Genomic DNA, 25,803 nt, shown 5'->3' on the forward strand with positions numbered 1-25,803 from the left:
TGGCGGGTCTGTGTGGGCTCCAGGAATGCAGCATTGAAGCCATGTACACACAACCTGCTTAAGAACATCCCATGGGCAGAAAATGTTTGCTTCCTCTTCAGCCCTCCTCTGTTGCTGTGCCAGGCAGGCACAATGGTGCCTTTGAGAGGGGCAGCTGGAAGGGGGTGTTGGCAGGGAGGCTGGAAGTAGAACGCTGCAGCTGAGGGGAGAACCAAATTCATTTCCAGGAGCAAGCCTGCCCTGGGTGCCAGTTTCCAAAACAAAACTGCTGTTTCTCAGAGCTCACAGTGGTGGGTTGCCTCAGATTCGGATAGAGGGCAAAGCTGTTTCCTATCCACTGCTCCACCCTCCCCAAGTTAAAAAAAAAAAAAGAAAAAAACAACCTAGTGTGGTGTGGCATTCTTGCTCTGGATGCAGTGTAATAGGTCTGCGGTCTGTCTGGGGCGCTCAGACCAACCTGGGGTGGACGGGGCTTACTGAAGGGTGAGACTCGCCTGCAGACAGAGCAGGGCTGATAGCCATAGGGACTGGCAAGGCTCAGGGGCAGATAGACTTCTGGGCCACCAGAGTGGGCTCAGGGTGGAGACGCCTTCTTCTGCCTTTTGGAGTCACTTCCTCTGACCCCTAGCAGCCCTGTGCCCTTGCTGCCGTATGGGCTCTGCCCACTCACTGTCTTCACTCTCCTTGGTGGGAAAGAGGTGGGAGAACCCTGGCATTTCCTGTCCTGGGTTCACAGTTGTCCCAGACCCTCAGTTACTTTCAAAGGTCCCAGCAACAGCTCAAAGATGGGCGTGGGAGGTCTTTCCACTCACCCGATGGTTAGAAGAAGGGCTGAGTGCCAGGCTGCAAGCCCATTCTGTCTTATAGATGGAGCAAGGTGGGTCCCTTTTACTTTGGGGACGTCCAACACAAAGATATCACTTGAGTCTGGTCAAGTAGAATTTGTTAGTGTTCACATTCATTATGAGATTTTTTTCACACTTTGGTTCAAATTGTGCAATCAAAAACTAGAGAGCAATGATTTCATTTCAGGTATTGGAGATACAGGGTGAATAAGATGAGTCTGCCTCAGACAGACAACTGCCTAATAGACAGGCCAAGTCCTACAGGGGAGCCATACCACCAACTCAGCTGATATGTACCTGAGGGGGAAAGCAGAGGCAGGTTCTACAGGGAGTGCTGTGCTTGGGGCACATGGGCTTGGAACTCATCTGATCTTGGAGTACTTATTTTAAGGAGACTTAGTTTCCTTGTGTACATAATGCACAGTATGCAGAGTTGTAATGAGGATTAAACAAGCCAGTGTAGGAAAGTGCCAGGATACAGAGCTTGTTGCAAGGTGAGTGCTTAGTAAGTGGCTACTGCTATTAATTTGTGGATTCCAATGGACTTGACATGTAATGCGTATGTGTACACAGTATTTAACTGGTCCTTTGTTAGATTATATATACTTCCTGAGTCATTTCTTCTCTTTTCTTAATTCCTCTTCTGTAGAATACTGGGATCAGCATGTTTATGACCTCACTAAGACAGATAACCAAAGACTAGTCCACTAAAGCCAAGGAGACGTATGTGTATGTAATACTCTGTTTCATAACCCAGTGGTAGAAGCTGGAAAAGATTGAATGCTTTTCATCCAAGCTCCCTGAATGTGCTGAGTGTGGAGATGAAGATCATGAGTTCTTTTCAATGTTCTACAAAGTCTAAGAGAAATAATACATTTCCCATGGACAGGGCCTCACAGGTTGTTATTATTTAAAAGATGCATTTGTTTGTAGACATAGCTTGGGGAAAGTTATTCTTTCACTAGGGGACCTTGGCGGGTAGAAAAGTTAAGCTTGCTGGGGCAGAGGTTAGCCTTGAGGTCTCTCAGGAACCTGAGTGGAGGTCCTTCTAGCCCAACATGCTGAGTCATGCATGGGACCCCGAGCTTGGTCCCCTGAGACCCCCCCGGGCCTCATCTATCCACTGTGCTGCATATACCCCTCCCCTACCATCTGCTTTGTGAAACTGTAGGCATGAGAATTCACCCCTAAAAGTTATTCCAAAGTACTTGGGAGACACAAAGTATATGAAGCCAGGAATCTGAAGACAAAGAAAATCAAAGCAATTCACAAAGAACAAAGGAAATGGGAAAGAATAAGAAAATAAAAGCACATGGATGAATGGAGGCTTGAAGTGAAATACAGGGTATGCATGTGTAGGGAATAAAAAAGAGGGTCATTTAAGAGAAAAAGTTATGTATCAAACTGTAAGCAAGCAATGGGATTTTTAAAGAGAAAATTGCCAATTTCTTCTCAGGAGGCTGAAAGATTTTGAGGATCTGTGAAGGAAACTTGTAGTCAGTGCATGGCTGAAAGAGGAAGAGAGATAGAAAGGATGGAGCTATGTTTAAAAATGGATAAAGATTAAGGTAATCAAAGAGTCAAAGAGGTCCTCCAGGAGCCTGCTGTTATAGATAGAAGGGCTGACATTATTACAGGATTGAAACAAGGCCAACATTAGAACAGCACCAATCCCTGATTGCTGAGATTGTGGGTTACTTTTCCTTTTCACCTCTCTATGGTTTAACATGTTCTACCATGGATTTGGGGCTTCCCTGGTGACTCAGACAGTAAAGAATCTGCCTGCAAGGAAATGGCAACCCATTCCAGTATCCTTGCCTAGAGAATTCCATGGACAGAGGAGCCTGGCAGGTTAAAGTCCATAGGGTTGCATAGATTTGGATTACTTTTCTAATCAAAAGAATTTAGCACCTGTCGTAAGAGGGAGAAGGCAGAAACTGAGGCTCGGGTACCTGGAACAGTGAGAACTGAAGGATAGGGAAGAAGAAATCTGAAGTGACAAGAGCAGCCTTGGGTGGTCTCACAGTGAGGATGCTCCTGGAAAGATGGAACCCCTGGACTTGATGGAAGAAGAGAATGGACTCCACAAATGGGAGAGGATGTCTCTCTGTGTCCATACCAGCCTCTGACTTGAAGGTTTGGTGCATGATCAGGTTGCCACCTTTTGTTTTCTGAGATCTCAAAATCTCCACTCTTCTCCATGAATCTTTCCCTTCCCCATGAATATGTTTTCATTTCATCTCCCTTGGGATCACTGTGCCTGGGTTGATGAGCTGAGCTTTTGGCTAGTTCCCACTTCATTACTCCAAGCTTTGGAAGGTTCCACTTGCCCAAGCTGAGAAGGTGTATATAGATGATGCCAGAAAAGGTGCTTGAAAGTCTATCCTCTAATTTAGGAGTGTGTAACATTGCCAGTGGATATCAGGGCAGCCATGGGCTCTCTTTTGCCACTTACTGGCTGGGTGAAGTTGGCCAACCAACTCAACCTGTAAAGTCCTTGATTTCTCTCTTCTGAAAAAAATGGTACCTGGCTGGATTGGAGTAGGTAAAGATATCTGCTCAGTCTTAAAGTAATCTGGGTCATTATTTATTCTGCTTCTTTACATACACATAGCTGTGCTAAAGGTTAGTTTTAGAGTTTAGGATTCTCATAGACAGGGCCCATCTCATGATATGGCTTCACGTTGAAAAAAATTAAGATGAAATTCACCTGACACAAAATTAGCCATTTTAAAGAATATAATTCAGTGGCCTTTAGTACTTTCACTCTCTCTCTTTGAAGTGTTAGGATAATACGGTCTCTGGGGTTGGTTCCATTTTGTTATACTAATAAAGGACTGCACTGCATCTCTGTGCTCATCACCCCGTGAACTCGTGTGCAGGAAACTCTCCAGGTCTAGGATGTGAAGAACCTGCTGGGTCATTCGTCCTAAAAGATAGTTTTCAGTTCAGTGTTTGTTGTCAGACTGCTCTCCAAAGTGGTTCACCACTCATGTCCCCGGAGAGGGTCTGAGGGTTCCCATTTCTGCTCCTACTCCCATCACAGGGTGGGGGTATTCCTGGAGCCCCACGGTACAGAGTAGGTAAAAGTAAGGAACTAGCTCCAGCAATATCACCACGGAGAGATCTTGAGAGCTAATGGTGAGTGAAAAAGGCAAGTTGCAGAGCACAAAACGGTTGTGGGGAACTCAGTTCCATCCATAAATTTTTATTTCTTTGGTTAAAAAGATACTTGAAGGGAATAAAACAAAATAGTGACAAATATCAATTCTAAGTGAGGGAGAAATGAGAATATCTGATACACTCTCAAAACTTTGTTGTATTAAAAAAAAATCCTCAATTAAAAGGGGAAAATTGATGTGCAGAGATTCCCAAAATACACCGGGTAACAGATTTTTTTTTTGAAGCAGCCTCCACATTTAGACTCACTTTTCCCCAGGCAGAGGTTCATATTAGGGAAGCTGGCTAGCCTTCCCTTGTGAACATTGTTTAAAAGTAGATATGATATCAAGGAATTTTGGAAGTTCGTATTTTTAACCAGTAAAATTTCCACAGGATGTAAAATAAGTGCTCAAGTTGATGCCTGCCTGGTCTGCTCCACCTAACCATAACTAAGTCAAAACCTGTGCAAGCTCTTTTGGGCCTGGGTGGGGGAGGTGACTCACTGTGTTCTTCCCTCCCCTCCCCGCTCCTTTATTCAGGTACAATCAGATCAGAATAAACATCAAGGGTGGCTTTGGAAGGGAAGGGAAGTCAGAGACTTGGAGACCCTGAGAGACTGCTTTTGTTCCACCAGGGCTGATGACAACTATGCGGGTGACAGGCTGGCTTCTTAATTAGAAGAATTGGCTCAGTGGTAAAGAATCTGCCTGCCAATGTAGGAGACGTGGGTTTGATCCCTGGTCCAGGAAGATCCTGGAGAAGGAAATGGCAACCCACTCCAGTATTCTTGCCTGGAAAAACCCCACAGACAGAGGAATCTGGCAGGCTATAGTCCATGGGTCACAAAGAGTTGAATATGACTTAAGCCTGAACAACAACCAAATTAAGAGCACCCATTTCCCAGGAAGGGTACTCACTCTCACAGCTTGCTTTGTGTGCTCGCAGAGGAAGCATTTAGAGCATGCATCTGCCTTTTCTTTTTTTTTTTTTCGCTTTTCTTTTTGATAATTGTAAAAGTCTCATACTTGCTTTTCAGTTCAGTTCAGTCACAGTCGTGTCCGACTCTTTGAGACCCCATGAATCGCAGCACGCCAGGCCTCCCTGTCCATCACCAACTGCCGGAGTTCACCCAGACTCGTCTATCGAGTCAATGATGCCATCCAGCCATCTCATCCTCTGTCGTCCCCTTCTCCTCCTGCCCTCAATCTTTCCCAGCATCAGGGTCTTTTCAAATGAGTCAGCTCTTTGCATCAGGTGGCCAAAGTATTGGAGTTTCAGCTTTAGCATCAGTCCTTCCAATGAACACCAAGGACTGATCTCCTTTAGAATGGACTGGTTGGATCTCCTTGCAGTCCAAGGGACTCTCAAGAGTCTTCTCCAACACCACAGTTCAAAAGCTTCAATTCTTGCTTTTAGTGTTACCCAAAATATTAAAATAAAGTGTATGACTAAAGAGAAGATCAGATATAACTCATACCGGTGACAATCTCTGTTCTAGAATGATGTGCCAGTACTGCCCTGAAACTCCTGGGTTTTGGGCAAATCTGAATTTGAAGCCTGACCTGACCACTCAGAGTCATGCACCTCAGGTGAGCTTTTTTTCAGCTTCTATCCCCATCTCCAGAAAGGGGATGTGACACCTGCCACTTGGGGCTGCTCTGTGGATTCAGTGAGGCACTTGGCACCATTGCCAGTTACTTAAAAAAAAAATAACAAATCTGAAAACGTTAATCAATAGCCTTGGGAAGTAGACTAATCCCCTTTCCCCATTTTATATATGAGAACACTGAAGCCCAGACAACAGTTCCATGAAGAGGGCTGATGCCTGTCCAAGCCAAGCCCCTTTCACTGAGCAACCCCACCCTTCCCCCTTACCCTAACCTTGACCAAGTGTCTGCAGGTGACCAGTAGATCTGCAATCATCTTCTCTCTGGCCTTAGTCTCTGACCCCAAAACAGTGTCCAAGGTGATGGCTCACGTGGGTCCTCAAGGTCCCAGGATCAAGTTTTCTTAGCACTAGTTAAGTGAGTATTATATTAACCAGCTCATGTTTGTTCTCTCAACTGGGCTGTAAACTTTATTTCAGAGAAGGGACCAAATTCTCCTAGTTTCCAATAAGCTACAAGTCTCTGAAAAACAGACTGTATTCCTTGCGAGAGACTTTCAGTGCAGAACTTCTGCATAAAACTCATTTTAGCTTTAAGTTTCACCATCCAAATTTTACCCAGGTGACACATAGACACGGAATGAAATAGACTTTCTAAGCTGTTCTCCTGAACCGCTAACCTTTGGGCCCTTTCACAAGTTGCTGAACCTCTGAGCCTCAGTTTCCTCACCCAGAAAGCAAGGATATTCGTGTCTTCTCTGCATACTCTGTGGATCAAAATGAGATGCTGCATGGGAAGACCTTTGGTAAACTTTAAGGCAGTTTTCCTCCCTGACTCCTCCTGTCCACCCCTCCTTCCTCAAATGAGCAAGCAGTAGGACTGTGCCCTCTGTTCTCCTAAAGCGTTTCCCAGCAGCCCTGCCCAGCTGCTGCAGCTGAGACAGAACCAAGCAGCCATACATTCAGTAAAGGAGGAAGAAACAGTGTATCCGAGCTGAAAAATTCAGCAAGCTCCTAGCACTTGTTAGGTCAATCTGTTTATTGGGTTCCAAGCTAAACTCCTTTCCAGGAGGTCTAGGAAGGCCTAGACTCTTACACATTTCCAGCAATGAAACCTTGGTCCAGTTACTTAGTGTGTCTGAGCCTCGGTTTCCTCATTTAAAAAAATGTGATCATACTTGCTTTGCTGGATGATGGAATCAAATGAGGACATGCTACAGTAGGCAGTCAGAGTCTGTGATTTTCTCCTCTCCCCTTGTTACTTCTGTCTCCCTTCTGTTTATATATCTAACTCTCTGTGCCTTAGCTTGCTTTCTGTGATGTGGGGATAAGAATACCGGGCCTACTTAGCTCACTGGTTGTTGTGTGACTCTGCAATAAAGGCTGTGGTGGGGCTTTGGAAATGGTGGCACGTAGTATAAATACCTGTGTGGGCTTATTCTCAGGCTCACTGACCTTGATCTGATGAGCATGCTGGTCCTCTCAGGCCTGGGCTGTTGTGTGCAGCCGCCACTTGGAGGTCACTTAACATACCTTCTGTTATTGTTCTTCCCAAGGCCTCTGATGCACTCACATCTACCTGGGCTGCCCCACAGCCTCCTAACGTCTGTTACTCATATGCCTCCCCCTCTGTCTCTCTGGTCTCCTCTGTATTATAAGACCCAGGACCGTCTCCCCTCCGCTCCCTGGGTACAAAAGGATGCCTGCCACAATCCTGCAGGCTTTCAGAACAGAAGCTGCCTGTCAGATGCACCCCCACCCCCATCCTTAGCCTCAGGAATAAATACTAAAAAAGACTCACGATGGGGAGCTAAGGAAAACAAGAAGTGCTGCTAAAAGCCCCCAGCAACCCACAGTGTGAACAGCCCCACCTCCTCCAGAGGCCACCAGCCCCCTCTGCAATTGAGGATGAGCCGCTGTGCACTGGACTCAGAGGGGCCCATGATGCTGTGGGCTGGAAGCTGGGAGTTGGGAGCTGGGAGGGCGGGGCCCACCGAGGCAGGGGAGCTGAGCTGCTCTATTCTGGGCACAGTTTCAAGGCCAGCTGCAGGGAGAACAAGCAGTCGCTGTGTGTCTGCAGCTGGCAGTGGTTAGGCCAGGGCTGTCCCTCACTTGGGGTATATTTAAAGACACCCCAGATGATCATGCCAACAGGAAAAATGCACACAGAGCTCCAGCCACGTCCAGTTTCCAGCCCAGTCCAGCCCCCTCCCCCTTTGCTGTAGAGTTTCTGGCCATGGATTTATGTATCCATAGAGGAAGGCAGGTTTCTCAGACTTTCCCAGGTGGAGGTGGTACCACCTGGGGAAAAGTGCCCCACATTCCTGGGCCTCTCTGCCCTCTGACTGAGCTGGCTAGAAGTTCAGGGGATTAGCTAGGTCGGCTCCTCCCACCCTGGGGTTGGTAACCCAGCAACCGCTGGGGAGAGGCAGGCAGATGAGTCAAAGAGAAGCACAGAATCTCTGGCTTTGTGTTTTGATTGTGAAAACTCCCCGTGAGCGCAGGCTCCCTTCCACAGGGAGTGGTGGGGCTTTCCCACACTGCTTCAGGCCAAATGCTCCTCCTCCAAGGGATGCCTGGGCCCCACTTGACTGCTGCTGCAAGCTCAGGGACAAAGCTGGTGGCCCAGCAAGAGCCCATCCTGGCCCAACTCTGACTGCCTTTCACTTGTTTTTCTCAAGTGAAAACAAGACCACTGGCTTGAATTCCATGGGAAGGGGTATGGGGGTCGGTAACTGAGAACTATGGGCAAGGGGCCCCAAGGGCCTGAGGTTCCGCAGAGCAGAGACAGCAGGTGTGCACAGAAGTTTGGGCTTGCAGGTCAATCTTTTCTTAGAAGTGAGAAGACCTCAGGAGAGCAGCCCAGCAGAAGCAGGGTGGGGAATGAGAAGTGGGCAGCTTATCAACCAGTAAGTGAAGCCCACAGGCTGTGTCTGAGGCAGGCTGCTGCAAGTCCCGGGAGAGTTAAAATCCAAGTGCACCAACTGGATCAGCTATGTAATTTGAGTGTTCAAAATGCACATAAAGGGCCCTTTGCTAAAAAAAAAAAAACTATCAAGAATTTTAAGACAGTCACAGAAGAGCATTAAATGAGGAACCTTCTGAGTGACTGTGCAGGTTGCACACTTGGGAAGCTGGCCCTGAGTGCCTGAACTGGCTCCTTGAAAGTTGAGGCAGGTGAGCTGATGATGTCTGGTCACCCCTGGCCTCAACTGCAGACCCCTCAGCCCTGTGGTCTTCAGTTCCCAGACTTTTACCAGGCTTGGGACATTGCCTCTATCCCCATAGCAGCTTCTTTCCCTGAGTGGGTAGCACTTGTCTTCATTTCTTGAAAAAGAAGAAATTGAAAGGTGATGGTGGGGAGAGGGCTGAGGGCAGGAAAGGACTGCAGCCCTGAGTCCACTGGGCCTCTGGGTCTCAGACCCCAGGACTCCCTGGTCAGGCCGAGAAAGGCAGACCCCGTGATTAGAGCCTACTGGGAGTGAGGCTGTGGACATGTTGGGAACAGGATGGAGGTAAGAAGGATTACACCTGGGGCCACTATGAACCTAGGGGACATGTTCTGAGCGTAGGGGACATGTTCTGAGGGTATGTGACAGACCCGGACCAAAACTAAGGTCCCAAAGCAAGCTTTGGGAACTCACCTCCAACTCTATGTGGTCGTGGAGTTTCTTGCAGGTGGCCGCGAAGGTCTCCGAGGTGCCAAATTCAAAGTACCACAGCTTGTTCTTCATCCTGGACCAGGAGTCAGAAAGATGGCTCAGTGTTCTGTGTTTGAAATGACTGTGTACAGCAGCTAGGCTACTGGGGCCGGGACACTCAAGCCCTCAGCTGTCCCCAATCTTATGTTTTCAGCACTTCTTAATTGGATGATCAGGGATGGAAGACTTTTTTAACCAACTGTTCTTGCCACCAACTTAAAGTAAAACCTATTTGTTTCTTAGACATCATGGCTACTCTGAGTGAACAGCCAATGGCTCTCTGATCTTCCTGGTCAGAGCCAGAGAAAGGCCTGCTTGCCTCTGGATCTGGATCAAGGGAGGAGTTCCATGAAAGTCAACCAGGTGGCACCTGAAAGCACGCTCTGGTTAGTGTCCTTTCTACTACGAATGCAGGGGAGCTTCAGTAGTTGGGGTACAAAGGGAGGATGATCAGTTAGCCAGTTGAGACTTGACAGAGGTACAGCCTCAGGACAGAGGAGGGATAGACCCACCTGAAACCAGCTAAAATGTGTGCTACTTTGTCTGCACTCTGATTGGGAGAAGCATAATGGAAAGAATTAGACACAGATTTGCAGGCAAGGAGGAAAGAGAGAGGAAAAAAAAAAGTGAGTTGTTTTGGTAGCAATAGTTTCCTCCCACTTCGTTCTCAATTGTATTCGCTGAGGCTATGACAATCCTTCATTGAGGGGTAGGCCTTGTCCTATTTGCTTCAAAGTAAGAGCTCACTATTTCGAGCTTTAAAGATGTTCAACATTTTCCTGATGGGCCGGGGGCGTGGGGTGGGGGTGGGGGAGGATGGGCAGCCGGAAACAATGGTGTTCCCATGTAGCCGGGAGCTCTGAAAAGTCAGATGGTTGTGTCCTGACACTTGGTCATTTTGATCAGATGGTCTCACCAGGAAGTGTTTCTGAAGGTATTCCATTCCTCCCGTCCCAACTGTCATCCTATTCTCAGGGGCTGGCTAAGAGAAGGGACACCTGTCCAGTTTATAAGCTGGCAGATTTTGCTGAGGAAGGATTAAACAGAATCACAATCTTCTTGGCACATCTTCAGGAGAGAGGATGCGCCTTGTGTGTTGCTGATCCTCCATCCTCAGAGCTGTGGACTAAGAGAAAGGAGCATTCTTCAAAGAAAAGAAGGCTTTCTTCCTAGTATTTCTTAGGCCATAGCAGGTGATGCTTTCAAACAAGAGGCACAACTTTTCTCTCTACGTTTCTCAAAGAGTCCACCCACAGCTTAAAGATGAGTCTGTGTCCTCACACTGCATGAAGATTTCTAAGATCGAGTTGGGAAGTAGCCTTTCTGACTCTTGGTAAGCAGGAAAAGAAATGATAAACGATGACGGGAATAAGCAGTATTTATGGAGTTATGCTTATGAAGAAACTTAGAAGGGTTGGGTATTCTTTAAGTAGACCTTCTCAGCCAGTGTACTAGGCACAGGTGTGCCTGAGATTCCAATCTCCTCAGCTTTGGGTGGCCAGGTTGGGGTCTGGGCAGGCTGAGCCCCTGATGCCACAGCCGGGTTTCTTTCTGTATGAGATAAATGCCAAACAATTGCTTTTGTTTTCTATGCCTGCCATGATGTGCAGAGGAAACACTACTCTGATCAGTTCTCTGTATGCACAGAAATGTGAATCCAAGTTACCCAGGGATTTCATTAAAATGCAAATTCTGATTCAGTCATTCAGGATTTGGGCATAAGAATTCCTTGTTTTCTAACATGCTGCTAGTACTGGTCCAGCAATCACGCTTGGAGCTGTGAGGATCTGGGGACTCCTTTTGTGGCTCTGAAACATTAGTATTCATAAGAATCACTTGTGAATGTGATTAAAATGCTAGTGCCTGGGCTCTAATTTGTAGAGATTCTATGTGGCCTGTGTCTGACAGGGCCCAGGAATATGCATTTTATGAGTGCCCAGGTGATCGCTATTCAGGTGGTCAGCTGTCAGGATTTTCCGAAGCATTACTCTAGAGCCCAGTGAAGTGACAACCAAGGAAGAAGACAGACCGATTAGCCCTGAAAAAGAGGATTCCTCAGGGAAGACAGAATGAGGGTCAGCGCCTTTCAACAGACAATGACGGCAAAAGACCCAGTAACAGGAAAAGCACAGATTGTCATAAATGCCAAAGTTGAGGATGCCTCACAAGCAGCGAGAGCATCTCTGTAGCCAGGAGACCCGCATTATGATTCCATTTTCAAATATCACTGCTGGTCTGAATCATGACTTTTGAAAGTTATTGCCAGGAGATTTAGAGTTTTAATAAAAATTTCCGGAAGCCGCAAGCTATTTTTACCCAGAAGTGGTGCTTCTGATGATCTAATAAGGTTAAGAGGTCATGGTTAGGTCAGTATTGCAGAATGACTGAGAAGATCAAACAGACAGCTTTTTTGTTGCCGGTTAGATGTCCATTTCTGGCTGTGAACCCTAAGCCTCAGTTTCCTGATCTGTAAAATGGAGGTAATAAAAAGATCTGCTTAAAAGGGTAGTTGTAAAGATTAAATGGGATGACCGCAAAGCACTTCTTATAATGCTTGCTGCATAATAATCTCACTGATAATGTTAGCTACTTACTTATCAGTTATTATTTCAATGTCTTGGCATGTTTGGATACCATAACAAGGTTATGGTATCAGGTTGGGCAGCCGTAGACACCGTTGTTGTTGTTTAGTCACTAAGTTGTGTCCAACTCTTCACGACCCCATGGACTGCAACACGCCAGGCTTCCCTGTCCTTCACCAACCCCTGGAGCTTGCTTAAACTCATGTCTATTAAGTAGGTCATACCATCCAACCATCTCATCCTCTGTCACCCCCTTCTCCTCCTGCCCTCAATCTTTCCCAGCATCAGGGTCTTTTCCAATGAGTTGGCTCTCTGCATCAGGTGGCCAAAGTGTTGGAGCTTCAGCATTAGTCCTTCCAACGAATATTCAGGGTTGATTTTCTTTAGGATTGACTAATTTGATCTCCGGAGAAGGAAATGGCAACCCACTCCAGTGTTCTTGCCTGGAGAATCCCAGGGATGGGGGAGCCTGGTGGGCTGCCGTCTATGGGGTCACACAGAGTTGGACGTGACTGAAGTGACTTAGCAATTTGATCTCCTTGCAGTCCAGAGGGACTCTCAAGAGTCTTCTTCAGCACCACAATTCAAAAGCATCAATTCTTCAGTGCTCAGACTTCTTTATGGTCCAATTCTCACATCTGTTCATGACTACCATAGCTTTGACTATATAGACTTTTGTAGACATTATATATCCAAAGTTTTCTGGGAAAGAAAAACGTGATCATACTAGTCAGATCATGTGTCTTGACTTTTGGCTAAAAATATATGTTCCCTCCATGTCTAATCTAACAGTTTTTTTTTTCCAGAGTCAGACCACAGCCTAATCCTTGGTTAATTATCTTGACTGGTCACATGATTGTCCATAGACGTCATGTTTGCAAATATGCTTCTGAGAAAGTACACATTTGGTGTGAGACAAAGTATTTATTGACTCAAGAAATATTCAGTGTGCCAGGACTAGATAGGGTGTACTTAGGTGCAGGAGAGAACAAAACACAGAACTCCATGAGCCAGACACCTGAGAAAAGCAGCCAAAGAAACAGACTATGGAAACAGTCATGTGCCAAGTACTTAAGCCTTGGGGATACCTAGGAGGAGGGACATCCAATTCTTAGTGAGGCCACCACTCATCCTAAGTGAGTGATGAGTTCTGAAGGATGTGGAAGGGAATAAGGAAAGTGGAGGAAGAACATTCTAGGCAGAGGAAAAAGCCCAAGCAATGGCCCAGGGTAAGAGAGAGCACAGTCCTGCTGGAGAGGATCTGGAATTCAAGGAGGGATAGATTGGCCAGATAAGGGGGGTGCAATGCTTAGGTGCTTGAGCTTTATCTTAAAGTCTATACTGTGTTGTGGACCATCCTCAAGTGAGAGTAGTGGTGAGGGGCTGGTGGTAGCGACCGGACAGATTTTTGTGCTTTTTAAAGATCACTCTGTTCCAAGTCTGGAGAGTCGACTGGAAGGGGTGGGTACAGATTTGAGGCCTGGAGGATGGTTTGTAGGTGGTGTAGAATCCCAGGAGAGAACTGGGAAGGACCTGAACAAAGGTAGTGACAGTAGGGCTCAGGCTAAGGAAAGGGATTCACAAGCTAAAATTTAGGAGATGGAACTGACAGGGCTGGTTTGTTGTAAGGGGTGAGTGAGAAAGAATAGTCAATGACACCCAAGTGCTTAGGTTGCATGGTAGATGGTGGGTGCTGTTCACTGAGTGAGAAGCACAGGAGTTCAGTTCTCCAGCGGCAGTCCTCTTTGTAACTGAGGGACAGCACTTTTGTGTTTTGGCATGTCCATCATCCATCCACCCATCTATCCATAGATCATCTATTGAGCCATACTATGGACTAGGCACTGCATATGACCTAGAGATGAGTGGTAAATAAGAGAGGCAGGATCTTTGCCTCACAAGTTTCCATACTTTTAATAGCTTCACCAAGATGCTAATGTTCAACCTCTGACTGACAGGACTTTTGTTCAGAAATCTGAGAGCTTTTCTTCCTCCTCTTTTAACTCAGGCACATTTTAGTTAGAAGTAAATACAATCTGGAAAATTCCATGGATGGAGGAGCCTGGTGGGCTACGGTCCATGGGGTTGCAAAGAGTCGGACATGACTGAGCAACTTTACTTTCACTTTCAAATACAATCTATTCCTATGGTTCTTTGGTTTTTCATTCTGCAAAACATTTCACATGCACTATCTCTTTCCCTTACTTCCAAGTAAGGGAAGACTTGAGGAAAAGTAAATTGTCGAGGTTGTGGAGCAAGTAAGTGCAGAGGTGGCCCCCTCCCTGACTGTCAGGCCCCAGAGCCTGTGTTTTGCGGCCTTGCCACACTATCTTCTCACGTCTTTGCATGTGGTGTGGTGCTGTGTGCTCTGATCACAGACTAGGCCGCTGTAAACCAGGCTATGAAATGGAAGCGGTTGCAGGCCTGGGGTGTAAGTGGTTGCATCACAAGCTGGGAAATGCTGTCTGATGAAGAGAGTGTACCCTCCCCCCGACCTAAGTCCCAGTGGCCCAGGGTGGAGTCTAGATGAGTCTCAATTGGTTTTGTCACAGGAACCTCCTGGTCTTGAATCTAAACAAACTCAGAAAGTTGGGGAAACCAGAATAGATCCCTAGAAAAGCCAGAGGCTCCCAGGACACCCTGGACCTTTTTCTCTCAGCTCACCCAGAAATGAGGCATAGGCAGTGCCCATGAGGCATCTCCTACACAGAGTGAGATGGGGAAAGCTGGGAGACAGACATAAATTTCACCTCGGGTGCCTCCCATTTCAGCTCCAATGTGGACCACTTCTGGCCGCGCATAATAAGAGAGGACCAAGGGGTCTAATGCAAGACCCCAGGATGGAATTAAGGAGCCCTGCTTTCAAATGCTGACTCCACCCTTTAGTGGTTGTATAACTTTGAACTTTTTCTTTTTTTTTTACTTTTCTGAGCCTCTTTACTCATAAAATGGGTAAATACCTAATTCACAGATTGTTATCAATATTAAATGAGACATGTAAAGTCATTTATAACAGGCCTTGGTCTACAGGCCTTCATCCCCTGTACACATTAAAAGTTTGATTATTGGCAAGCCATCAGCAACATTCAATATTAAAAAACAAAATACCCTCTTCCTAATAAAGGTCATGTATCTGGTTTCTCAGAAAAAATTGCCACTAGCCTTATATTAGATAATATAAAGGGGGATTGTTCTGGTTGCCTCTGCCCTAGCTGCCAAAATGGTTGCAAGTCCAAAGGCTGGAGCCAGGAGAGTAAGGACAAAGGAAGGAAGAGACTCCTCTTGGGATGAAGGTTGATCAGATAGAGATGGCCCCCCGCACCCTGCATGACTGAGGTCAGACATTAATGGTAGGCCTGAGGTGGAGGCTGGCATCGGGCCAAGTAACATAGAGGACAGACCCTCTCTTTGTATATGTTGGGGTGTTGTCACCAAGGACTGCACTGGCAGGCCCATCTGAGGCAGGGCTTCCTAAAGGTTTCTCAGCTGCTATGGGGCTTCCCTGATAGCTCAGTTGGTAAAGAATCCATCTGCAATGCAGAAGACCCCTGTTTGATTCCTGGGTCAGGAAGATCCCCTGGAGAAGAGATAGGCTACCCACTCCAGTATTCTTGGGCTTCCCTTGTGGCTCAGCTGGTAAAGAATCTGCCTGCAATGCGGGACACCTGGGTTCGATGCCTGGGTTGAGAAGATCTCCTGGAGAAGGGAAAGGCTACCCACTACAGTGTTCTGGCCTGGAGAATTCCATGGACTGTATAGTCCATGGGGTTGCAAAGAGTCGGACACAACTGAGTGACTTTCACTTTCATGAGAACAGGAAGGAAGCCAAACCCCCAGCCTGCTACCACTGCATATCACAACACCAGGGAGGAGTAACCTAGATTCTCTGGTTCTGTCTACACTGGCAGAGCAGATGTGGATAGTGCTGAGTGCTGACAGGTTCTTTGTTGATCTGGAAGTAGAGAAAGCCTCTCGTCAGGGAATCTTTAGACTTTAGGCTTTACATTTTCTCTGGTGGCTCAGACAGTAAAGAATCTGCCTGCAATGTGGGAGACTTGGGTTTGATCCCTGGGTTGGGAAAATCCCCTGGAGAAAGGAATGGCTCCAGTATTCTCACTTGGAGAATTCCATGAACAGAGGAGCCTGGTGGGATACAGTCTATGGGGTTGCAGAGTCAGACACGACTAAGTGACTAACATTTTCACTTTTTCAAAATTTTACATATATTATCTCTTTCCATTCTTAGAAGACTCCTATGAGGGGGTGCTCTTGATGATAAATTCACAGAATGAAGCAAATTCTTCTCAACCTCATCTTCTCTTTTTTCTTTCCCCCTTCCCATCATCACCCTAAGCACCTTTCCAAAGAAAGACATAATTATACTCTCTAACAATTTGACAAAGCCCTCATTCTCCCTGCTGAGTAGACAGCCTGACCGCCAGTGTTCTCTGGTCTTTTGAAGATGTCTCTCCTGCCATTACTTATAGCCCTTGTTGGAGGTTTGCTGCTGCTGCACGTGGTACTAGTTTTTGTCTGTTTCATTTGCAGTTGTATAAGAGCATGGCATTTGGAGTCCGAGAGGCTAGGGTTCACGCCTGGTTCTGCCATTTCCTGGTTAGACAAGTTACTTCAGTTCTTTGACCCTTCATTTCTTCTCCTACAAAATGGGAGTGTGATTTTCTACCCAGCAAAGTTGTGAAGCTCATATGGCAAATGCAAAGCACCAAGCAGGTGTTTCATGCATGGGAAGTACCCCCTCACTGTTCTCTCTTGTTGCTAAGAGACACACTCCCTGGGAGATTTGTTCCCCAAAGGCTGCAGGGGTAGGGACAGGAGCCTGTGGGGTTCTATCCCAGGCAGCCAATATTTTTTGAAGAAAATAAAGCTAACAATGTTTTAATGACTTTTGGATTGCTTTTTCTGCATCCGTCTTCCTGAGTTGTTTTTGGCCCAGCATTTCTTTCCTTCTCATAATCACCTTTCAGCTGGAGATGACTAATCCGTAACCAGTTGTCCTGAGGCTGGTTTCCAGGTCCAAGAAACTCCTAGGTTCACTGTCAGGCTCTAAGCTACCCTGGTGAACCCGTTCTTGAGGCAGAAGCCCCTCATCTGGGCTCTAGGGACTCTCAGGCACATGGGGGAGTGGTAAACAGCAGCAGTGACACCGTGGGTTGACTCTATTTCTGGGCTTTCTTCATTTCCCCCTGCTTTATAAGAAAATAACATTGATTGCACACTAGTTAGTTGAATCTTTTCATTTGACAGATGAGGGAAAAATGAGACTAATTAAAAATGTTCTTTTATATTTGTCAGCAATTTAGGACTGGATTCAGTCACCATCCTGACAGCCTATGAATAGCCTGTTTTCAAGGATGTCCACAAGTGAAACCGAGCTCACTGCTGGGCATTTTCACCAGCAAAGGCAATGAGCTTCTGATGGCCCTTTTCTGATCATCTAGGAAGTTTTAAGGGCAGTAGACTTTTGAAGTCATCAAAACATGAAAACATTTCTTTGGATGTAGAAGGCTACAAAGAGGACACTATAGCTATTTCTAGAAATAGGAGCCCTTGAATTGAAGGTGTTCCTCTTTGTGGTTTGGACTTTGATAATCAGATTCCCTGAGTGGGTCATGACTCAGTCAGTTAGGCCTCTGTCAGCCCAGTGAAGCAGATGCTGCTCCCAAGATATGTTCTGTGTTGGGCTGAGGGAGCCAAATGATGTGGTGGCCATGCTGGGCCAGCAGGCAGGAGACCTCCTCCAGCCCCACTTCTCATTCACCCTAGAATGTTGACCCCACGAGAGTTACGCAGGGTCTCCTAGACTCAGTTTCCTCATCCTACAGTGAAGGGCGGAGGATGACAAATTGCAGAGGTTTCTCCAAGCTCCCTGAAGAACCTGAGATGACAAGATACAGGACAGGGCGGGAGGGCCCCCCTGCTCTCCACAATCAGAGCCATGGAGGAGTGTGGGCCCGAGTATTTTTTTTTTAACAAAGATGCCACAAAAATGTATTTTAAAGTAAACTCTGTTAATTATTAAAGTTGGCAACTAGTTCAGCTCTTTAAAAGAACACCATATGGGCCCCAAACTGCACACCTGGGGAAAACTCCACCTAGCCAACAGGCTACTTTGGTACATTAATTATATATTTTCATAAGGTTCATCTCAATTAAAAAACAGAAACAAATGATCTCAGTACCATGAGTTTGCTGGGTTATTGGTGCTGTTACTGCTCTGACTACTAAAGTTAGACTAGTGTCAGGTTATGAAGGAAAATAGGAATCTAGCACAACCAGAGAGGTATGATAGCAACCTAGGAAGAGTAAGTGCAACTCAAGCTGAATGACAAGTGTTACAATATTGAGACCATTTATTTGTTGACATTTTACATTATTTAAGTCCTGAGTGCTTTTGGATGTTCAGTGATGATGTTAACCAGAGTTTAGATCAAACTTTTAAAAAAGAAAAAATAAAAGCCAAGGTAGGTAAGGCTTAGTTCCAAAGCTAGGGTGTCAAGTCCTGTAAGGGGCCAGTGACTGTCATCTCACAGGTGCTGCAGAGGCCATCTGTGTCACCAGCACACCCAGCTGCCCTGGCCCATCAGAGAGCTTGTCACCACATCTAATCCACCCTGCATGCTATCCCCTGCCCTCGCTGCTTATTGGAATGGCACTTGATGACCTGCTGGCATAGAGCTATGGATGGAAGGATCTTTTCCAAGGGGAGGCAGTGGCCCTGTTGGTATAAGGGCAAGTGAGCCCCCAGCAATCAGGAAGCGGACTTTATAAATAGCTGTTTTTGTTCTTTGAGTTCGACTCTTGTGCCCACTGCTCCTGCCAACAGATTTGTCTTGGCTCAGCTCAAGGGGCAAGGTATTCCCTGGCTTTTTTCCATACTGGTGACAAGACTGGTGTTCATGGTGCTCAGAAAAATATAGGGTAGTGAAAGAACAGGTGGACTGCAGACCAAGACCAGAAGCGGGTGGGCAACAAGACCAGAAGCATGTGGGGAACAGGAAAGGGGAAGAGCTCAAGAAGGGGTTAAAGAAAACCGAAAAGGCCAAGAAAGCAGGAGGAACCTGCCTAGTGTGTATTTTATAGTATAAAGACAAAATCCTTTTAATAACCTACGAAGACACTTCTTGAGTCATTTTCACGTGGGAAAAATTACCTGCAAAATCACAGGTGACATCATTTGCACTTAGGGGAACTGTGGGGTCCAGGGATTCCCAGCTGGGAGATCAGATTCCAAGGACTATTCCAAAGTATGGAAGGAGTTCATGAGTTGCTGTCAGTGTTTCCTAATATGTAGCAGTATTTGGGCATTTACTCATAACAAAGACTGTACAGGCTAACTAGCAGGTTAAAAAAATTTTTTTTTATGTGGAATGGAATAAAATCAATTACATTGGTTACTCTTGGCAACCTGCTCTGATTGAATGGCAAATGGATTCTGTTGAATCCTAAAGATAGAAAATGAATGGTTACTTAGAACAGCCTTTCTGGGCAACAGAAATCTTACTCAGTAGGGCATCCATGGTGGAGGGTGGTGAGGAATAAATAAGAGTACTGCTCCATTTGATAGTATGTGAGTGCAAGCAGAACCACACCAGCTCTGCACAGTGGTTCTCTTCTAAGCCATACCAGCCTTCTCAGGGTACAGATTAGAAGACTGACATCAGCCTTAGGACACTGAGATTGAGGATGCACCGGCTGGGATTCAACTCCCAGCTTCCAGCTTCCACCTTCCCATCCTTATTCCTTACCTTGCCATCTATCCCCACTCCCCCTCCTGCGGCTCTGCCCCAGAGGCATCTGAGAGAAGTGGAAAGGTCAGCCCAAGCCACAAGAGCTGATGACGGCAAAGCTGCGGGCCATTCCCATTCACGCCCGTGGGCTGGCTTTGATCGCAAGCCACGGTAAGACCACAAGCTCCAGCTCCAGGTTGGTGGACTCAGGCTACTCCAGCCCTTGTGTTGCTCTTCCCCAGAGTTGGCCGTCTGGGTCTCCCTCTGGGTCTCCAGTCTCCACTCTTGTCCCAGAGAAAAGAAGGGCCAAAGCCACTGGCCTCCTCTAGAGCAGCCATTCTGCCCCTCCCTCCCAGGGTAATTCTGAGCCCCGGAGAACCTGCTCCTTTTAAGCAGTGATCCTCCTACTGCACATAAGACAGTTGGTTTCCGTGGACTAGGGGCAGAGTCTCCTTCGGTGGACATTCCGGAATTCTGTCTCGCATGTGACAGTTTCCCCTCCTAAGGGCGGGGTTCCAGTTGTGGGCATGAAGCCAGTCAAAGTCTGAAACGGGATCCTCCCCCAGGGTAGCACCTGGGGACACACCCCTGTGTGGGCAAACACCCAGGCCCAAGCAGGAGGTTTCTCTCAGACCCTCTGTCCATGGGTACCCTGCACACTCACAGACTCCACGGCTCTGAGGCAGAGTCTCTCCCAAGAGACAGAAGTGTGACTTGAGAACAGCCACTGTGATGGGAATGCCACCACATGGTCCTGCCACTTTGGGGGTGACCCTCAGGACAGACAGCTGGTGAGGCAGCTAAAGTTTTCCTCTATTGAGGGCCCGAGTCTCTGGAGTGTTTTTCCAGTCAGTATCTGTCCTTGCCAAGGGAAAATAGTTCCCTTCCCCCATCCAAAATAATAAAATAAAATAAAAATCTCACCAAGTTTGGCTGCTTTTAGCAATCCTTTCTCTCTTTGAAGATTTATTTGTGGAACGAAAATCCCCTTCAGGCCGATTTGGCTGAGGCTAGAGGGCTCTGAGTAAGCACAACCTCACAACTCTCAGACAGCAAAGTCAAATACGAGGACAGAGAGCAGCCTGGCTCCCAGAGGCAGGGAAAGGGGAGAAGGCAGATGGGCATGTGGGGCTCTAAGGCCCTGTGATGATTGCTTACTTGTTGTGTAGCTTTTTGATCCTGATCTATGCTTTATTAGCATTCACACAACCATTGGGCCAGGAAACTGGTACCTGAAGGCAGTTGGGAACAGTTAAGGCCAAGGTAGGGAGGATGGCTGGTTAGAACAAAGTTTGGGATTGACATATTCACACTGCTGTATTTAAAATGGAATAACCGATAAGGACCTACTGTATAGCACATGGAACTCTGTTCAATGTTATGTGGCAGGTTTGATGGGAGGAGAGTTTGGAGGAGAATGGTTACATGTATTTGTACAGCTGAGTCCCTTTGCTGTCCACCTGAAACTATCTTAACATTGTTCATCGGCTATATGAAAGTGAAAGTCACTCGGTCCGACTTTTTGCAACCCCATGGACTATACAGTTCAGGGAATTCTCCAGGCCAGAATACTGGAGTGGGTAGCCCGTTCCCTTCTCCAGGGTATTGAACCCAGGGTATCGATTCCCAGCCCAGGGATCAAACCCAGGTCTCTTGCATTGCAGGTGGATTCTTTACCAGCTGAGCCACCAGGGAAGCCCAAGAACACTGGAGTGGGTAGCCTATTCCTTCTCCAGCAGATCTTCCCAACCCAGGAATCAAACTGGGTCTCCTGCATTGCAGGTGGATTCTTTACCAGCTGAGCTACCCCAATAAAAATAAAAAGCTTTTTAAAAAATAAGGAAATGAAAGATAAATAAAAAATAAAAAGATGAGATTTTGTTCTCCAACCAACCAACCAAATATAGCCCTGAACATCGGGAGAAGGTAGGCTGAGGAAGCTCTCAGAAGCTCTTGCTGAGGAAGACCATTTCCTAGGTTCTGACCAACCAAAGCTAGAAACTAGGAACTGTTTAGCAGAGAAGGAGGCAAACCCCCAAAGCAGGTCCACAACCCCACCCTATAGTAATTCGCCCTATGTTATTCCCAGGGAGCCCCGAGAGAGACAGCAGAGCTTCCCCTCTGTCTCTACTCCCTCCACTCCCAGCTCACCCCCAGCTGTTGGGAATTGTCTTAGTCTCTACTTATCCAGTGTCTATTGTGTGCTGGACCTGCATTAGCTACTTTAGAAACCAAAGGGGCCCCTCCTGTGGTCCTCACATCTGTCTTCTGTGGTGGGTGCTATGTGGTTATTTTACAGATGCCTTTGAGGCTATTGTTTCTGGACAAACGCAAAGCTCGCCTGAAATGGTATCGCGGTGTCTGAGGGGATGCTGGCTGAATAAGCCTGGTCTCCTCTCTCCCTCCCACAGCCAGCCTTTCTGAGCTTGAGGTGGTGCCCGATTTGTGACAGGTCAGGTTACAAAAGTTCCTTGCTTAAGCCAGTTGTTTGTCACTCTGAGCACATTTTCCCATAGAAACCATGTCATGTTGAGATTGGGTTCTCAGAGTAACCACCAAAGCCAATTATCCCATTAGATATCCAATGTCTAGTTTTGCAGACAGTGTGGTAGGGCTGAAAAAGCCCTGGTCAGAAGCCAGAAAGGCCTGGGTTTCAGCCACAGATCAGTCACTTACTTGCTACGTGGCCTTGGGCAAGTCATTTAGTCCCTAGCCCTTAGTTTCTTTATCTTTGAATTGGGATGGTATTCCCTACCTTGCAAAGTATTAGTTGAGAAGGTATACATGGGTCCTCTGATATACACTCAGATAATGAAGCAACAGAACTCCATTGCCATGTATAAAACTGGCTTTGTGGCCTCATGGATTCTGAGTCACAACTTGAAATACAAGCGGCACATCTTTCTTGCTGAATTTGGATTGGGGAATCTTTGTTCTCCTTAACTTCCTGGAAAAGAAACATGGGGACTATTAATAAAACCCACCCTAAAATCCCTGGTGGCCACCCTAAAGTCGGGCTGGAGTTCTGATTAGACTGGGACCAGGGGTGGCAGAGGGAGGTATGAAGCAAAAGAGGTAAGAAGGGGGAGGAAAGGGCACAACTAAAGGATGCCTCATATTTCTTTGGCTTTCATAAAACTGCACGATGGTCTGGCTGCTTCCTCTGAAGTTTCTGTGCCTCCACACCATGAGCTAGTTGGATGCTTCCTGGTCAGAACTAAGTACAGAGTAAGGGAGTTCCCTCCTGGGTCTCTCTTTTACATCATGAAATTGTTAGCAAAGCAACAATTCATAAAATGGGGCAGATGCTTGAATAAATACCCTTTTCCCATCTTTATTCCATCTTCTTCCTATGCTACTTAGGAAAAAAGTCTTAAATAGGAAAGCACCAGCCAGAGCCTGTCTCTGCCTGAGAAGACTGTAGTGCACACACGGCCAGCAAAATCCTTTCTATTTTGCCCTTTTGAAAATCTCATCCATATGCTCTTGGCTTTGCTTCCACTCTCATGTTTATGACTTCTACTTCTGTGTACCCTCCTAACACCCATTTCAGTGCCTACAACCACGTGACCTTGTCACCCTGACCTAGCATGGCGTCCTGGCTGTGTGTCCTAGCCACCTCGCCTCTGTTGTCTCCGAGGTCGTGCTTGCCTCCCCCATTCGCTGGGCCCCTCACGATGCAGCTGGTGAGCGTGTCCCCAGTGTGGATGTGACCCTGCTCCAGTTCCTCAGAGAACTGCTCGGCACCCCCTCTGCCAGGCCTCTTATTTCTAGCTCACACCTGCTGCCCCTCCATGGGCTGCGATTTTAGAGTTTCATTTGAACATTCCACTTTATCCCCTTTAAATCCCATTTTAAAGCTCTCCTGTTTGGTCTTCAAGTCTCTGGCCAAAAATGTTTTCCTTGGTTTATGTGACAAGCTCCCGATTCCTTGCCAAGGGGCCTGTCATTCCAGCATCCAAATCTGTGGTCCAGGAGAACAGGCGTCCTCGGCTCCGTTACAGAGCAGCTCACGCTCCCCATGCATGTGTGCCTGTTTCTTCTAAAATCCTGACTCACGGCTCTGGAAGAGACAGGAGCATCAACTCTGCCTCTTGGTTTCCTACTCAAGACACCAGAGTCACCAGAGATACTAACCAGGATCCCTCTGGATGTGTGACTTGTTCCCACATCCATGGCTCGAAGGGAAAAATAGTCTACGGGTTATCTGAGCACATTTGCTCCTGTTTGTCTCTAATGCACGTTTGTCATCAGTGTGAACTCAGCAGAATACTAGTCTCACAAGATGCTCTGAGATAGGGGGATTCTGTGGTCAGCTAAATTTGGGAAACTAAAGACTTTATCCTGGGACATCTCTGGTGGTCCAGTGGTTAAGAATCCACCTTGTAATGCAGAGGATGCGGGTTGGATCCCTGATCAGGGAACAAAGATCCCACATGTAGTGGAGCAACTAAGATCCTGTATGCTACAACAAAAGATCCCATACGATGCAATGAAGGTCCCGCAGGCTACAACTAAGACCTTGCAGCCCAATAAATAAATAAATATTAAAAAATAAATACTTTATCCTGCTTTAGCATGGTCTCAATAGACTTGAATCGACGGACCGCATAGAAGTGTGCTGGCTGCGACGGACCGTGCAGAAGCATGGCCGAAAGGAGCTACCCCCTCGCCCAAGGTCAGGGCTGGTGGCCAAGAGGAGCTACCCCACGTCCGAGGTCAGAGGCGGCGGCCGAGAGAAGCTACCCCACTCCCGAGGTCAGGGGTGGTGGCCGATAGGATCAACCCCACGTCCAAGGAGTAGCGGCTGCGCGGGTGCAGAAGGGCCGAGAGGAGCTACTCCACGTTCAGAGTCAGGATGGGCAGCCGTGAGGACATACCCCTCGTCCAAGGTAAGGAGCAGTGGCTGCGCTTTGCTGGAGCAGCAGTGAAGAGATACCCCACGTCCAAGGTAAGAGAAACCCAAGTAAGACGGTAGGTGTTGCCAGAGGGCATCAGAGGACAGACAAACTGAAACCATAATCACAGAAAACTAGTCAATCTGATCACACAGACCACAGCCTTGTCTAACTCAATGAAACTAAGCCATGCCCTGTGGGGCCACCCAAGACGGGCGGGTCATGGTGGGGAGGTCTGACAGAATGTGGTCCACTGGAGAAGGGAATGGCAAACCACTTCATTATTCTTGCCTTGAGAACCCCATGAACAGTATGAAAAGGCAAAATGATAGGATACTGAAAGAGGAACTCCCCAGGTCAGTAGGTGCCCAATATGCTACTGGAGATCAGTGGAGAAATAACTCCAGAAAGAATGAAGGGATGGAGCCAAAGCAAAAACAATACCCAGTTGTGAATGTGACTAGTGATAGAAGCAAGGTCCAATGCTGTAAAGAACAATATTTCATAGGAACCTGGAATGTTAGGTCCATGAATCAAGGCAAATTGGAAGTGGTCAAACAGGAGATGGCAAGAGTGAATGTCGACATTCTAGGAATCAGAGAACTAAAATGGACTGGAATGAGTGAATTTAACTCAGATGACCATTATACCTACTACTGTGGGCAGGAATCCCTTAGAAGAAATGGAGTAGCCAACATGGTCAACAAAAGAGTCTGAAATGCAGTACTTGGATGCAATCTCAAAAATGACAGAATGATCTCTGTTTGTTTCCAAGGCAAACCATTCAATATCACAGTAATCCAAGCCTATGCCCCAACCAGTAATACTGAAGAAGCTGAAGTTGAATGGTTCTATGAAGACCTACAAGACCTTTTAGAAAATTACACCCCAAAAAGATGTGCTTTTCATTATGGGGACTGGAATGCAAAAGTAGGAAGTCAAGAAACACCTGGAGTAACAGGCAAATTTGGCCTTGGAATACGGAATGAAGCAGGGCAAAGGCTAATAGAATTTTGCCAAGAGAACACACTGGTCATAGAAAACACCCTCTTCCAACAACACAAGAGAAGATTCTACACATGGATATCACCAGATGGTCAACACTGAAATCAGATTGATTATATTCTTTGCAGCCAAAGATGGAGAAGCTCTATACAGTCAGCAAAAACAAGACCAGGAGCTGACTGTGGCTCAGATCATGAGCTCCTTATTACCAAATTCAGACTTAAGTTGAAGAAAGTAGGGAAAACCACTAGACCAT

The 25,803-nt window shown here is 46.8% G+C and overlaps 1 protein-coding gene across 4 annotated transcripts in view; it reads right to left on the reverse strand.

Moving 5' to 3' along the window:
- Positions 1–25,803, reverse strand: part of DGKG (diacylglycerol kinase, gamma 90kDa) — a 240,636-nt gene that overhangs the window by 67,780 nt on the left and 147,053 nt on the right. For all 4 annotated transcript variants that reach the window (XR_826487.1, XM_010853888.1, XM_010853887.1 and 1 more), the window contains one exon: positions 9,258–9,348. Coding sequence is in view for 3 of the 4 variants with exons in the window: in XM_010853888.1 (XP_010852190.1) it covers positions 9,258–9,348 (91 nt within the window). In the remaining variant the exon portion in view is untranslated. The remainder of the gene's footprint in view (positions 1–9,257; positions 9,349–25,803) is intronic.

This window comes from Bison bison, unplaced genomic scaffold (genome assembly GCF_000754665.1).
Source record: "Bison bison bison isolate TAMUID 2011002044 unplaced genomic scaffold, Bison_UMD1.0 scf7180017864333, whole genome shotgun sequence".
NCBI lineage: Eukaryota > Metazoa > Chordata > Mammalia > Artiodactyla > Bovidae > Bison > Bison bison.